This window comes from Larus michahellis, chromosome 11 (genome assembly GCF_964199755.1).
Source record: "Larus michahellis chromosome 11, bLarMic1.1, whole genome shotgun sequence".
Lineage (NCBI taxonomy): Eukaryota > Metazoa > Chordata > Aves > Charadriiformes > Laridae > Larus > Larus michahellis.
The window spans coordinates 14,881,187-14,898,176 of NC_133906.1; the positions used below are offsets into that span (position 1 = coordinate 14,881,187).

Below are 16,990 nucleotides of genomic sequence, written 5' to 3' on the forward strand. Positions count from 1 at the left end.
ATGGACGCTTGGGCAATACACATAGTACTAAATTTCAAGTTATTTCCTTTAATATTTAGAAAACCGGTTTTATTCTTAGTTTTTCAGAAAATGATTTGAAGTATTAGCACCTACATTTTCCGCAACTCAGACTTAAGATTTACCCTTGAAAAAGCCAGGTTCAATCCATTAAGTTATCCTATATTCTTCCTTTTTTGACTCTTTCAGTAGAGCACCAAGAGGGAAAGAGCACAACACATCAGTAATAAGTGAGCTCTGTTTCAGCTGTGTGACATCAACAAACAGGCACCTCCCTGGGACACAATTCAAAAGGTCAGACTTTTCCAGCACACTCCAATCACCTCAGTTTTAGTTATTTAAGGTGGAAATGTCTATGCAAGTTTATCAAACCCATCCAGCTACATGGTAAGTTTATTAAACCACAGTTGACCTGAGATGCAATTAGGATTTGACATTTTTCCATACTTAGTTCACAAGTTTATTATGAAAAACACTGCAGCTCTGTCCTGCAGTAACATTGTTTTACAGAAAAAAACAGTTCTGTTCAAAGTAATTCACTATCCTTGGACAATTACAAGGGACAATATGGTAGGGCAAAGAGTGGAAGAGGGAACTGAGTGCAGACAAAAAAAAAAATCAATACAATTAAATTAAACAGTATTCCCTGAAAATAAAACAAACAGTTTCAGAACAAATGAGGCCTTGGTACTTATTTTAAAAATGTTCTTTAAGCTTCAATGATTGTTTGCTGCTACCCTTATCTACAGTCATGCTGAATAAAGCTATAGCTAAATGGAAAGTTAAATGTATTCACGAGGTGTTAATGTCTACATCTTATTATTTGCAGTCTCTCAGAGAAAGCAAAAGTAACTACAAATAGCGCTATGCCAGAAACTGGTTTCTTGACCCAACAATGTTGCTTCAGCATGCAATGAACTGGTTCATTCTAAAGTGGTCACAGTTGTTGACGACAAGAGGCTTTGTATTTGAATATGGCACGTCTTTTGGTCCATGTGAAAACAAGTTTGAATGTTAAATATTTTCTGACACTTTGGAGTTACTGTTGCTCTTCCCATTTTCTTTAGGTCAACATATGGTTCATGGCAATACTGTACAGGTCTAAAATCTCTTTACAGGAAGTAGTCTGGGGTGCGACGAGTAACATGCGGTTCACCTCTACGTGGTGCTGGATCGAACTGCAAACTGAAAAGCACAGATATTAATGAAACCACAAGAGTTCAGGTTACTTTCAGGTATGTTTTGTATGTGAATTAACAGTAGCAGCGGTCTTAACCCAGGTAAGCCTTCTCAAGTTTTTTCAACCATTTGAAGTCTTCTAGAACAAGTGTTCAACTTCTTCCACTCCTTCTATTCGTAGGTATTTATATTCTACATATTTTAAACTGCTCTTATGGTTACTATTATGGACTGGAGAGAAATAAATCTTAGCTTTAAGACTCATAAATTGGTCAAACATTAGTACACAACCAGAAAGTTCAAGTCTCCAGTAATTGTCAAAGGGGGCAGTTTACACAATGCTTTTGCCTCGTTTACTGAAGAAGTTGCTGTTGATGTAGTTAACTAGAAACCTCACTTAAAAAAGCCGACACCCTAACATCTGAAGAATTCCAAGATTCTACAAGTCTCTTGCCCTAGATAAGAGGGCATTACCTCAGACGTGACAGAGTACTCCTACTCTTAAATCACACACCTCTATAGTATTTCATTAAACTCGTTCTATAAAACAAAACTGAGGACTCTCACTTTGACAGAAAACAGATGTCAGCAACAACAGTTCCAGATATGTGACTCTAAGCCTCAAGATGCAGCTAACCCAACAATTCCGCAATCACTTCACCTCCCAAAAGCATGTAAGAGAAAAAAGGCACCTTAACATAGTAACTAATTGGTATGTTGCTACAACAACTGTCTTAAAGTCATGGGCAATATAAATCTTATTTGTAAACATACTTACAAGGAGTATTTTAGAGTATCATCAAGTTCCATAATTGCAGCCTGGTTGCCACAACGGTAACAATAGTTTGGAGCACTGAAAATTGTTACTACATTCCGATCATGGCACCAGTTGTACCCCTGGAGAGAAAAAAATATTAGTTATGACAGGCAGGTTCATTCATTGTACCCCATATCACCATCTGACTACTAAACTGAATTTTTAACACACAAAACCCTAGGCGGCATTTGTAGCATCATTTTCAATAATATTAAGGCTGTATCTTTATTTGTCTTCTTGAGACAAAACAGGTAAAAAGGAATTTTGGCGTTCTTATGTTGCTTCTTAGTAGTAAGCGTGAGCTAAACAAATTTTAAAAGAATATTTTCTTTGCAAGGGACTCAGCATTTATGTTTAAGAACCTTTTTATTTACACAGAAACGCAAAACCACATCTACTACTAAAGTCTGTTTTAGGATGCTACTGTAAATTTTCAGAAAAAAGGCCAAAATAAAGGTTACTCCACTGTCAAGTTGAGGAACTCCTTTAGTAGCACATGTCAAAACAGAGTTTCTGGAAGACTCTCAGCTGGGTCATCATTTGTCACAGCAGCATATACACACTTCTGACGCAGAGTACAGTATTAACGCACCAAGTACACAATCAGGAGTTTAAACACCCAGGCTACTCTGCTCACCTCCATTACCAACTGATGAGCTCTTGAAACCAACGTAAGGCCATTAGCATGGTTAAAGGTTTCTGAAATATCCTGTCCAAATGTATAACCTGCACCTCGAGGAGAAATTCCCCAGCCACCACGATCATCTGGATCTGACCATAGCAAGTCACACATTGGACCCTGTAAGAGGTGTAGAAGATGTTTCAGAAATGGAGGGGGGGGGGGGGGGAACACAACAAAAACAAAACAGTCCCAGAAAAACCCTACACATACACACCATGTCTGCATAACTTGCTGCATCATCTCTTTCGCACTTTAAAATATGACTATCGAGTACAATAGCTAGCGCAGTTAACACTTGAAATACTATCAAGAAGTTAATCTGAATGAAGAATTTTCACAGAAGTAGCTCTCACCTCCGAGATCATTAAGTGGTACCTGTTGAGATTCTAAGCATGCTAAAATATGTTTCCTTCTTTAGGCAAAGAACATGCCTCTTACTTCTCCTTCAAAAACTAGAACAGGAAGACAGGCACTTTCATATTGCTAAGTTTTTTCAAATTTCACTTTTTGGCCTGTGTATTTGAATACCCAACATATGCTGAATCACAAATCCCACAAGTTTAGGAAATTATTTTTCAGTACCTCATGGGGAACCTCCTGCAAACGATCAAGTGCTCTAATGTGATCCAGTGTATCTATCGATGGGGAGAGGCCACCGTGTAGACAGAAAATCTGCAAGAGTTATATAATTGAAGTTTATCTCATTCATTTACATTAATTATATCAGTGCAATTATAACTGTTTAGTGTAAATTATTAGGAGAAAATCTGCAAGAGATTCCTTTAAAACTAAGAGCTGATACAATACAGCGCTAATAGCTCCCTTTACAACCAATAACATTTAACTTCGTCAAATTTCAACATACCTGGCCATCCACCAAGGCAGTTAGAGGCAGGTAATCAAAAAGGTCTGTAAAGTATTTCCAAACATTTGCATTTCCGTATTTTCTTAAACATTCATCATAGAAACCATATACTTGTGTGATTTGCCTGCTTTCGTGGTTCCCTCGAAGAATTGTGATACGTTCACGGTAACGGACCTAAACATAACAGTTTATTTTAGAGGCATCAAAATATATATGTCTGCCCAAAGAGAATTTGCACCCCTAGCCCCCCATCATATGTTAATAAAGCAATAAAAAACAAACCCTTTTTAAGATGAAGATTCAATTATAACCTTTGGGAAAAGAAGGGGTAATTCATTCAAATCTTCAGCTGCCAAATACTTTTGAGATTAATTTTATTCATTGTTACTAGTGGAATTCACTACACCTGTGCATTAAGCTGATCTCTCCAAGCAAGTTCTGAAAGATTGCTACTTAGGCAACTAAAAATAAACACAGCACTCGTTTTAGAAAATGCTGGCACCTGAACGTTGATTTTTTTTTTCAGAAGTATCTTAGAAAACTAAAGACAGTCAACACTTCAGGTTTTGTACCTATAATTCCAATGCACTGCAAATCATAATAGATTTAAGTGTAGTCAGGATAGTTATTATGTTTTATACAGAACTGTACAGCTGAGAAGGAAAGTTACCTTAAGAGCTACAAGCAATGTGACTGTTTCAACTGAATAATAGCCTCTGTCAACATAGTCCCCCATAAACAAATAGTTCGTGTCTGGTGATTTGCCTCCAATTCTGAAAAGTTCCATGAGGTCGTGAAATTGTCCGTGGACATCTCCACAGACTGTGACTGGACATCGCACTTCTTGTACATTAGATTCTTTCGTCAAAATTTCTTTAGCCTATAAAACAAAAACCACATAAATTGTGAGTTTGTCTACAAACAGTCATTTTAGTCAAAGCATGCACTACCACTTCCAGTTCTCTTTTACCCACTCTTTTTATGAGCTCTTGTCCCTTCCTTGTCTGAAGCACCTGAGATAAGAGTTTATCTTTGCTTAAAATAAGATTTCACTTTATGCAACCCTGTATTCATAACAGAAATTTGGTTTGGTGGTCTTTTTCCCTCTTTGAGGAGACTATTTCAGAAATAATTTCCAGAATAAGAAAAACTTCACATTTTCTGTAAAAATGGTTTCACGAATCATAAAACAATGATCATCACTGCTGGAACTGAAGAAGTTTTTAAGTATTTGGAAAAAATAAATCTAAAACTAGCAAAAGCTCCCAGGGAGCTCTATACTTCCAACGTCTTGCTTCCGAAGACTGTTTGCCGCCCACCTATACCTACAGCTTTGAACACAAAAGCAGAGACTCCTACAAGAAGCAGAAGTGGGAACGTAACTAACACCCAGTGGTATCAGCAATTGTAGAGCAGGTGATTACCTGCACAAGCTTCCTGAACAAGTTTTGTGTTTAAGCAATAACACTGGGTTGTGTCTTTATAAACCAAAGTAGGGAAACATCTTTGTCATCACCATTTTTCCCACAAAATTGTGTACATAAAAGTTGCAGACAAAGGCAATTTGTATTAAGAAGTACAAGCTAAATATAGCATCCATCAGAAAGATAATGTAGAAATAACACAGGAATTCCTTAATCGGTACCATCATATTGCCAGTTGTTACATTTTGTTCTCAGAACAGTCACTAAACACATGCCACAATAATTTTCTAAATCAAGAGGGTATTAGAAATATAAATAGTAACAAGTTTACAAGTTACCATCTACAAAGATTTCCATGCCTTTCAACCGCCAATGTTCCTATTCAAAAAGGATCTCTCTTTTACCTCCTTACCAGAACAACAAGAGAACAGATAAAAACTATATTCTGTATTATAAACCCAAGACTTGCAGAAACAGCACCAAATCCCACCTATGGACGGGCCACACTGAATCCAAAATATTCTGAAGCTTACACCAGCATAAGAGATGGAAGAGCAACACCACTTTTCTTAACTTTCTCAACCCTAACCTGACAACTAAAGCAGTGCACTCATGGGTGGGGGTGCGCGGGGGTCTGCTAACAAAGAAGTATTTTGAGACACTAGGAAAAATTAATCATAATACAAAGAGCATTAGATTTTTAAAGGTTAGGAAAGAAACATTTGAAGTTATAATCTAAACAGTATACTAAATACTGGTTATTAACATGAGCCAAGCTATTAAGAAACATGCTGCTGTGTCCAAGTTTCCACTCTACTCATGGAACCATTAGGTGGACAGTGACTGACACCCCCAAAAGTGGTCTCACTGTTCCTGCACATTGTCCAGGCTCACCACTTCAAACAAGAAAAGTGCCAGCAACACATAGTTCAATGACGGATGTTTGTGAAATTCAAGATTTTATTCAACACCAGAAAGAAATGCAAAAATGCAATCACAGTTAAGCACCCTGCACAACACAGAGCTTTAGATATTACAGCACGAGCAGGGTTAAATCACTCTGCAGGCATATTTACATCAAAAGTCAACCTCATGTGACAGTTTCCACTCATGCCGTGCCCAGTACTAAAGATAGGTCATTGCTGGCTTGTGGTATATGCTAAAAGTGTAGATTTATTTTAAGATAGCCTGACTTAAGTTCATTTTAATGCAGTGACACTCACCGGATGTTTTGAAGGTATTTTAACAGTCTTAGCCTCTTCTAATACACTATTACACTGAGAAGCATTAGCCACCTTAATTCTTCTTTTGACAGAGAACGTTACAGATACTTATAGTGCTTCAGTATAAAAAAAAAACCTACTCTAATTAGAATGCTTTCTACCACCAAATTTTCTTAACACCCTAGAAGCATTGCAGAAAGAACGCAGCATTCATTTTTCATCAAAGGTATGCAACGTTTATGCTGACCGAGATTGAAATGGCATAGTTCTCAGCAACAGGGTTGTTGCTTCCCCAGTTTTTGAAATATTAAATCACTCAGATATGCATATGACCAAACACGTAGGTAAGTCAGACAGCTACTCTGATGAAAAAAGACTGTTCCAGGTCAACTTGCAAAACAGCAATCTCTATTTAAATCCTGCAGTGGAGGAATGCTGGTGCAGGGATTTCAGTATTTTCATGTTCTGAAACAAGTTTCATGAAATACTGAGTTATGAACTGCTTAATCCATTTACAGTCTTATCATGTCCCACAGCATTTAACAGTGGCCTCTACTGAAGCGCTTACGCAGTATACTTGCCTCTACAAAAGAGCTTCAGAAGAACTGAAAGTGGAGAAAAATAACACCCTGTAAACAAGCCATCAACAAGTGGTCTGTCAACTGTACCCCAAATTTCCACATTAAATTAATTCCTATAAAAGCGTAAAGCAAAAATTGTTTTAATATACCGTAACATAACAAAACCACAAACTAGTAATACAACAGTACATGTAATATTACAATTTCACAATTCAAGTTTCACCAAGGTAAGCTATCACTAATACTACTGAAGTATCTGTGACCCTGACTTTGTAGTGGACCACAGAGCGCCCTGTAAAACCTCATCTAGTTCCACTCCCTCTTTATCGATCCTTTCTCCGAGCCCCACGACGATGCTACTTTTCAGCCACACCCCCCAAGATCCCTCCCAGTCCATCCTTCCCCCTGCAAACTGGACTTCCCACCAGCAGCTCTCCCACACCTCCTCACTGAGAGGAAGCTGCAGAGCATTTCAGCAGCCTTCAGTACCAGATACTCCCTGGTCAAACCACCTGATGAGGGAGAACTAGGGAAGAGACACACACCTGATTCCTTGTACTTCAAAAACCCAGAGACTATTGCCAAGAAGGATAATAGTGCAATACCTTTGCAGTATTTTGACATCAACATTTTGAAACATCCAGGTTGCATTGCCTATCACTAGGACAAAGTTATGCAATTCTGAAACAGATTTCTCTTTAACACTTATTAGTGCTTTTATTTCTCAGCCTTTTTTCAGTTCTTAACAATTCTTAAGACAGCCCTGAACTTCTGTACGTCTTCAATCCTCCTAAGTAGCCCACACCACTGAAAGTTTATCTTGTGATGTTATTCTACAATTTAAAAAAAAAATTAATAAACTTAAGCAAAAACTTGGTGTCAACAGTCAACATTACAGTTACAGGCCCTACCTCCAAATCAGTTTAACTATTTTTTCACCTCAAATTTCAAATTCAAGTGCAAACCGATACAGATGAAGACTGAATAGAACCCATTACTTCAAATTGATAAATGCTAATTTTACAGCCAAGCACCAATGAAGTCTAATGCAGGAAAAATATGTAGCTATAAGACATAGTTGCACAAAAAGAACTAAGTAAAACGCTGTCATAAGCAACAACTGCTGAGATGGAAAGTCACGTATTTTACTTAGAGCAATCTCAAAGTTCAAACACTAAGCACATATCAAATACACTTCAGCTTAGTCATAGTGACTGGAATTTGTTCCTACTTGATACCTGAAATATTGGCTTATTCAGACATTTCGCTAGAAAGAGAACTCGTACAATCCCAAAACACCCAAAAGACAACAAGAATAAAACCAACATTGGTTTAAACACACAAGAAAACATCAAATTTTCACTTTATTGTAAAGCAAGTAGGACTGCATAAAAATACAGCCTAGTATTTTAGAATTAAAACCTTCCTGGACTGCTGCACATCTTCGAAATGGCCAGATGAACAGTAAAGCACTGTCTTGTTGCCTTTGTTTACAAAGCACTTCTATGCAAAATACTGTTCTTAAAATACAAAGATTAGCTTGATTGTTTTAAGACAATACAAGATCCAAGTGTAAACTCTGCATTTTATAATGAACAGTCAGGGATAAGAATTTAAAAAACGCTGTATGACCATTAAAGCTACTACCGTTTGATTTTCAGATCTTCACAATTTAATTTAATAAGATGCAGGGGTTGTATGTCTGCAAAGGTATCTACTTCCCCTCTTCCCTGAGTATATTTTTTATCCTAAATGCCACAGATTAAGGCTCAGAGTCAAGTGCCATAAAGGCTATAATCCACCCACTCCCTCTCTCTCTCTACTCTACACAGCAGACAAGTGAGTTTCCCTCATGAGCGGAGTATATCATGAACCTTGCGTCACAGAATTCATTTCAAACAGCACATTTCTGAAAAATCCTCTGAATTCATCTGTACCCAAACTCCTTTTTCTTTCCAGAACATACCAGTTATTTCTCAATTACTCCTACCCCTTCTCAGATCCCTGCATTCTAGCAGGAGGTCTGACAGCTCAAACCAAGTATCTACCCTGATAAACTCTGGGGCACGTCATAAAAAAAAAAATGCAGTAAACATTACTCTGCCTGTGTAGAATTTAGAACAATTCTTGAAACTGCTGCATAGCAGCAAACCAGTGCTATAAAGCACTTATCAAAAGATTACCACTAACTCAGTAAAGGAAATACAACCATTATTTTAATTAGACAACACAGCTCCAAAGTCATGGTTGCAGATGGTAACGTGTCATTCTTGGCAGACCAGAATTCACACCTGCAGCCCACCATGTTGTCTAGTAAAGTGTGTGTTGAGAAGCATCCACTGTAACCAAGAGAAAAAAAAAACAACAGGTATTTGTAGTTACCATAAAGATATTTTGATGAGATCGAAGACTTCAACCACACCCATAATTTCCTGTCGTCAAGATGCACAGGATGTGACTAAAGGCACAATGATCAGCTAATTGGGATGAATACTGGTTTTAGCTGGCCAAACACCGTGGCCTGGAAGAGATTCCAGCTGCAAGCAAAGTCATCCTTTACAGTCAGCAAGTCTTCTGCAGAGTCAATGCCTTTGTTTCCTTCAATTTAAAGGTCTTCCCCCACACCTTACTTGCAGAAGAAAGAGAGCATATTCAGATGGGCTCAGCATTTTTAGAGAAAAAGGTAATTTCATTCACTGTCTGACATTTTAAACAAAACTTAGAGAAAAGAGGTCTCCAATATCACCCTTCTGTGAAGAAGGTAGGACAGCAGTCAGATTACATATGATACAAATGGGAAACCAATTTATACTAAACTTCAGAATCCACTGAGGAGTGCCATATGAACGTATAAGCAGGAATAAAATTAAAACACAAAGCTCCCCATTGACATTTAACTATTTAGTATTCCAAAGTAAAAAGACAGTTTCCATCCACACAGAAGAAGCAACAGCAGCAAAATACTCTTTTCCCAGGACTGAAACAAAAGATAACCAATTTGCTTTCTCTTTGGCTCTATGACTAGCGCCTAGACCTGTTTCTAACCTCTTTCACTACCAGCAAGACTGAAGGGTTTAGAACTCAGCACAGCAAAACAAGACACGCCTGGTCAAAGAGTCACAGCTCCAGCTACACGTTTATAGCCCTTAATTTTCTTGGGATAGGGCAAATAGAACTAACAAATTAACTCAAAAGCTTTATTTTAATTCAGAATGCACACAATGAAAGTATAGTAGCTTATGTATCAATGACTATTTGTCAGTGAACAAGAACAAGCAATTAACCAAAAAAGCATACAATCCAATCAGCTCTGTATTTCACAACACACAGCAAAGTGCCCTTCTTCACTGCTCCACAACTCAGCAATAACTGCTCCCTTCCTCTTTCAGCAATTCCTGTTTGGTTAGAAGAAGAGTCCAGTTGAAGAGAGGATGTTAGCCAACCAAAAGATCAATCCTAACGCATGTAAGATTAAATGAGACAACCACTTTCCTTTTTCTCCTGCACATTCCAGAAGCTCTACAAGAAAGCATGCAGGCAGTAAATTTTTGGCAAATAATCCTCTACCCCCTCGTATTACAAAGCAATGCCTGACACCACTCACAGCCTTGATAGTCTCCTCAACTTCAATTTGGATAAATCATTAGCAGTCTCACATACTCAGCGTAACTGAAAGGAGTGATCTTTCCCTCAGAGGCAGATGTGGGAGAAGGAAAGGGGAACTGCTATTTAAGTACCAGTAGCTGACAAGACCAGATGGAAAATAAGGATAGGAAGAGGCTCCTCTGAAAGAACTCAGTGTCATTATTTTGCTTCATACAAAAGATCTTAGTGTCTCTACCTTTGCATTAAAAGAAAAACAAAGTCTAGAAAAATTTATTTTTTTTTTAAATATAGGAGGCCAAATAGCTCAGGAAATACAGATGCCTTCCTCTGTATGTGGGAGTTCCAAGAAACACAGCAACAGCATGAAGCTGACCACTTACACAGAGATGTTCTTCAGTCCCACCTGTAGGAACAAACTGAATTCATTTCATATCATTCACGTTGTTAAAAAAAGAAATAGGCTAAAGCTATTCCCAAACTAATTGTGCCGGATACCTGAAGCTGGACTTGCAGATAAACTCAAAAGGTTTTCAACTCTTTTGCTCAAACAACTCCAACCACAGGTAGGCACCGTGATGTACGGTGAGGTACAGTCAGGATACTTTCTGGAGGCTGGTCTAGGTACATGTCAAACTGAAGAAACGTACTTCAAAACCAACTAGGAAGCTTGTAACACCTATATTGGAAGGTATTTTTTATATACCAAGCAGAAATATTGGAGACCTGACTGCTGACTGTTTTTCCAGCTTCACATACTGCCTAAAGAAAAGGAACAGAGGGTAACAACTGTGTTACTGAATGTAGGTGTAGTGTTTAAGGGTCCCTAAGCGAGGACGGAAATTCAATCACTTTGATTCCTTTCACACAGCCTTTCATACAAGGCCTCCTTAACTCCTGCCAGACACAGCCAGACAGGTCAGGTTATTACACTGTTTAAGGCAACCCAGATGACTAACTGAAAATGGCCAGGGAGCAATCACAGAGCAGCACCGTCATCAGATCTGAGGAGGCAGCAGCCTCACCACGGGTAGATTTAGAAGAAGACATCAATCCACAGCCTCATCCATGTCCTGTGCCTTGAATTGGTAGAACTTGCTCTGACTTACATGTGCTTACTTCTGTTGTCTTAAGCTATGCCCAAATACCTAAAGCAACACAAAAATATCTTTCACTCCCATTTGATCACAACTAATGTTGTGATTAAAACACAAACAAAAAAAACCCCACGACAGCACAACTCAATCTTATAGAATTTCCCAGAATTGAAAAAAAAATTACAAAGCTGCTGATGCTACAAGAACTGGCATATACAAGACAATTCTCATATGCACATCAAAGTGTTGTAAGTATAATCAAGACTAGGTGAGAAGACTGGCAAGTCTGACACTTCAAATACCTTTTGTGTAAAGAGACAATTTCCATTTTATATTACCGACCATTAAAAAAAAAAAAAAAACACCACCACACAGAACACTGGGAATAAAAGGATCTTTTTTTGTGAAAGTGTTCCAGAATAATCTAAAACACAGTTATTAAAATGTCACAAAAAGCTTTTCACAATACACCTGTAATTCTTCAGAGATGGAAGGTATAACTATACGCACCCATCAATGGCTTGATCCCCTGGTATGTTCAACAAAGCAGCAGCAAATGAGTCCTAAACCATCTCCTGGTCTCCCACAGCCCCTGGAACCACTAAAGAGGGCCCTTCTGCCACTGGCAGGAGTTTAAAGGTTTCCTTGTTCATGAATCCAGAAGCCAATGCAGCAGCAAGGAGGAACCAAAATGCTGTGCCTTCCAGACCCATGTCCTTCTGCCAGGGGAAGGGGTGGAAGGACACAGAACTTGTCCAACACACAGCCCACCACAAGGGAACTCTCACTAGGCTGAGAATTCTACTGGGGCACAGTTTTCGATTGATTTACAGCAAGTTCAGATAGGAATATTCATTTTTACAATCATCTTAGTTGGAAGAATAGTTAAATGTGACCGTTACATGTAAAGATATGGAAACACAAAAGCTAGCTAATGGAAAGGCCCTTGAAAAAGCCCTGGGGACAGCTTAAAACATTCACTTCTGAGCAAAAATAATCAGCTAAGAAAGTTAACTCCCCAACAGCAAGGGGAGGCAGAAGGGACCGTGTGCCTACCTCTATCTGAAAAGGAAGCTGGGCAGACATCTCAGGCCAGTAATAGCTTAAAACCCAGGAGTAAAATTCACAAAACCTGCCAGTCCCATGCATCAGAGGAACTGAACTTTGATTGCAGAGGAGGGGGCTGAGCCCAAAGAAATCTTCATCAGCAACATACCGCCCTCCCAGAACTAAGGCACTTGACATAAGCTGAACGAGTCCAAGCAGCTCACACAGCTGCAGCGGGTACGCGCATGTTTGGTTAGTTCTCATCTGCAATCAGTCTCAGAAAAATCTAACTTGGAAGATCTGATGTTAAACAAAGGTGGAAGCTCTGCAACGGGAAAAAAATTAGAAAAATACACCATTATCGAGGTATATACCACAGAACAGTATGGCCCAGAAACATATTTGTACTATGAAAATCAGCACTGGTGACAAATCAAAAAGCTAATGTAACCAAGATCATTGTTACAGACCAAAAGCTGCAGGATGCAAGGCTCAACTTAAGGTTTCTTGAATGCCTTTACCACTATCAGCCCTTCACTTAGAATAAAAAATTTTGGATAGCAGCACTTTTTATTCAGACGTATTTTACTAGTATTCAAGTATACCGGAAGAGAACCTTGAACACTCTACACGGCACGTATGACCAAATTCTCTTCTTTTTCTAAAAACTGTATACTGTGTTCAAACCCACATAATTACTGATTAGTATTTCCAGAGGAGAGGCTCTTGATACCTTTCCTTCCATCCACACTAGATACCTTCTGAAATAAGCACTGGAGACTCCATCCACAAATTTAACCCATTCCTTTGGGCATTTTTACACTGTCATCCCACCTTCCTGAGCAACGTAACACACCTCCACCTCCTGTGATAAAGGGCATTTATACACAACAGCAAGGAGACAAAACCACTTCCCTCTACCCCTACAAATTATGGAACAGTACTCCAACACAGCATCCTTTCATTCAAAATGGTCGGTGGAAAAACCCTCACCTGGCAATAAAGGATTTCCTTTCTCCTCTGTTCACACACAACAGTCAAACAATTCAGTGTTAACAGGACAAACACTGCTGATACGTAACAGTGACTATATGGTGTACATTCTGACCACTTCTTCAAAACTTACTCTTATGAGATCCTTAAGCAAAGCACAGACAATTGGTCACACATTGATGTAATATAAAATACATAGCATATATTAAGCCTCGAATAACTTAACTGCCTTTCAGAGGTTCATATTTTTTTCAAATCATCAGTGAAAGTATTATGTATTATTCATGGTTACAAATTATTCCTAGACTTAGAAGACATTTCTGCCCAGTTACCACCACTGCCATTATCACCCAGGTAACCAGGCACAATGTAAGATGCACGAAGGAAGTAACTGGGATGCATCAATGGCCACATTTAATTATCATGTTTGTAAACAGCATGTTACGTTCTTTAGATATCAATACTGAAATACAGAGAGCCCTTAGGCTTACTCTTATTAGACAGGCACCAGTCTGCACACATGAAGTCCCAGCAGATCAAGAAATACCAGTCAGGAAGATCATCCAATCAAATAGTGTTATGAGAGAAAAGCTCTCACAAAGACTGTTTTTTATTTATTTGTTTATTTTAACTAGGCCTAGATACAATTCAATGTGGTGAAGAATGACAGTTTATACCTAGTACGGTCTTTATCTGTCCTGTGGAAAAGTAGCTATATTTGACACTGTCCTTAACACATTAAGCTATTTATGGAAAAACATAACCTTTGGGTTTGATTACATCCATGAAACTGCTTAAGACAATCAAAACACACAGCACAACTCAGCAAAGTTTCTGAGTGTTGGAAGCATGAAAACTCATTAAAGCAAATGCTGTCCCTCAGCAGGAGGGCACAGAATTCGACTAACACCATGCTTTCACGAACATGGCTTCCCACTCAAGGGGGCAGAGATGATTTTGATGGAAAACTCAGACTTCGGGGGCCAGCTTCTAATTCCTTGCATCAGCAACCACGTAGAAACTTGACTACTCTTAGCAGGAAGTCCCAGTAAATCCACCTGTAGTTATCAGCAACAAATCACCTCTCCTTAACATAAACAGCCATGTGGCTGTACTCTGCAAAGTGCTGACCACAAACCAGTCAGAGATAGGGAATTTCAGCTCAAGCACAGGATCACGCTACCCATAAAAATACTACCTTTTGTCCGGAGCTGGCTCATTCCCACCCAACGTGAGGCAACGGGAGGTTACTGATAAATGGTATTTTTCAAGCAGATTTCTCTCATACATTCTTGTGGTCTCTCATCTCAAAACACAACAGTTAGACACACAACTTTCCTTTTATCTACCATTATTTCTGACAATCATTACACGTTTATCCAGAAAAACATCTCATTTCCATTCTTCTTTGGGAAAAAATGAAAATGTCATCTTGCGCAACGATGACTGGAACCTACAGTACCTTCAGTAAGGAATTTCTAATGGTATGCCGACTCCTCACCTATACAAAACCCCCAGTAAACTGAATGCTTTTTTGTATATTCCTTGTGCTCCTGCAAGTTACCATACAACCTTACAAAACACACCTGCTCATGCGGTATTCAGGACCCTGTATCACTCTATAAATGATGACAAGTGGAATACTCGCCTCTCCAACAAAACAATACAAGGAAGAAGCTGGATCGCTGTCATTAGAGAGGGACGTGAAAAATAGCCAGGCAGGGACATTGCCACTTGCTTGCAACACAATTTAAAATACACAAACTGTATCAAATGGTAACAATTTCAAGTTGCTATACTACTAGTCAGCTCAAATTTGGGCTCAAGCAAGAACCCGTCTAGCCAAAAACACTGCAAGTTCCTTAATAAGTTCATAGTCCTCTGGAAACAATTTGCTTCCAAAACAACATGCTGTAGTATTCGAAGGCATGATGCCAAATTTAAAATATTTTAATTACTTCTCGTGGCAGGTATGCAGACTTCTTTAAAGTCCAGTACATCAGTAACTTCCCATATTCCTTACTTTCCAGTTCTCAAACAATCCACAAATATTGCTTCCTTCAGTCTAGAGATGTAGGAATACGTAAAGCCTTCAGTAACCAAAAAAACTGCTCGGCTATTAAGTTACATCCAGAATTAGGATGTAATTGGAAAATACAGCTGGATGCTACTAGAACAAGTTTTTCCTCGAATTTCAAAAGGCAATCTATCCTGGGCTGTTTTTAAGACCTTTCTCAATCAACACTGCACTCTAACATCCAGGTCTCAACGTTTTCAATCCGTCACCATAAAAATAAATGGCTGTACAGGAATCTCAATTGTCTATTCTGTGAATTTCACGAAAACCAGAATCCTATGCAGAGAAACCGAAGCCCCAAAGCTAATCTACCCTTCAACTAGTTATAAACGCGTCTGTGCTTATTTATATCATGAAAAAAAAAAAAAATCAAAGCTCTTACGTTCTAGCTCCTTACCCCGTGTAATTTACAACTGACCACCAAAAGCTTTTATTTTCGTTGTAATAACTTACGCTTTTGGGGCTGCTTTAAAATTTTGACCGTATCGTGACAGTATGTCGCCTCGATTCACTCCCGACCCTCCCTCCGCACACGACGGCCAGACGGGAACGGCTCCCCCCGCCCAGCCGAGGCCGCCCATGGGCGACGGTGCCGAGCGGAGCCCGAGAACGGCGAAGGGTGTCCCCCCCCACCACTCCCTCCCCCGGGATGGCGGCGGCGCTCGGGGGTCTCTCCCGAGAATCCCGGCCGCGGCGCCATTTTAGGAGGCGATGAAAAGGCGGGAGGCGGAGCCAGGCTCCCGGCGCTGCGGCCACAGGGGCCGCCGCTCGCCCGGCTCCCCAGCCCGCTACCCCTGCCGGCGGGTCGGGCTCCAGCCACCCCCAGCCGACGCTCCCGAGAGGCCCCACGCCGCGTCCCGCCGGCGGAGAGGCGCCTCCCCCGCCCGGCAGCTCCTTCCCGCCGAGCGGCCGCCCCGGCCCCGCGGGCTCCCCTCACCGGGCGCCGCCTCCCACAGCAACCCCGACCCCCCGCTACTTCTCCTCACCTTCTCGCAGAGGCTCTTCACCTGCCCCTCAGAGAGCTGCTTGCACTCGTTGAGCTGCTCCACCCACTGGTCGAGCTCCTTGGTGAAGACCTTCTCCTCCATCCCGCTCTCCCCCTCCTCACCGGCTGCTGCTGCTGCCGCCGCACACAACCCCGGAGGCCCCCTGCGATCCGCGCTCCCAACAGCGGCGGCAGATAGGGCGGCGGAGGCAGCGCGGAGCACTGAGAGTGTGGCGGCCGGCGCGGCGCTCCCCGCGGCTGCAGCTCTGCCGCCCGCTGCCTCGCACCAGACCGTGTAATGGCCGCCGCTCCTGACGTCACCGCCTCAGCTCCTACTACGGGGGAAGGGGGGAGGCGGGCGCCACGGCGGGACACAGCGCGTGCGCCGTCCCTGGGCGG

The 16,990-nt window shown here is 40.5% G+C and overlaps 1 protein-coding gene across 1 annotated transcript; it reads right to left on the bottom strand.

The window, feature by feature from the left end:
• Positions 1-393: 393 nt before the first annotated feature.
• PPP2CA (protein phosphatase 2 catalytic subunit alpha) lies at positions 394-16,988 on the bottom strand. The gene is made up of 7 exons (XM_074603568.1): positions 16,593-16,988; positions 4,232-4,441; positions 3,562-3,735; positions 3,279-3,368; positions 2,652-2,813; positions 1,976-2,094; positions 394-1,203 (listed from the first exon to the last, which is right to left on the bottom strand). The coding sequence occupies exons 1-7, from the start codon at positions 16,692-16,694 to the stop codon at positions 1,131-1,133; spliced, it is 930 nt and encodes a 309-aa protein (XP_074459669.1). The 5' UTR covers positions 16,695-16,988; the 3' UTR covers positions 394-1,130.
• Between the last annotated feature and the right edge of the window lie 2 nt (positions 16,989-16,990).

What these genes read in the sequence shown, in the direction of transcription:
- PPP2CA (XM_074603568.1), bottom strand. Translation starts at nt 16,694, where the DNA reads ATGGAGGAGAAGGTCTTCACCAAGGAGCTCGACCAGTGGGTGGAGCAG. An exon ending in CTGCCTTGGTGGATGGCCAG is followed by an intron (nt 3,369 to 3,561) that starts GTATGTTGAAAT and finishes TAACTCTTGCAG; the next exon opens with ATTTTCTGTCTACACGGTGG. An exon ending in CTCATCAGTTGGTAATGGAG is followed by an intron (nt 2,095 to 2,651) that starts GTGAGCAGAGTA and finishes TTTTCTCTCCAG; the next exon opens with GGGTACAACTGGTGCCATGA.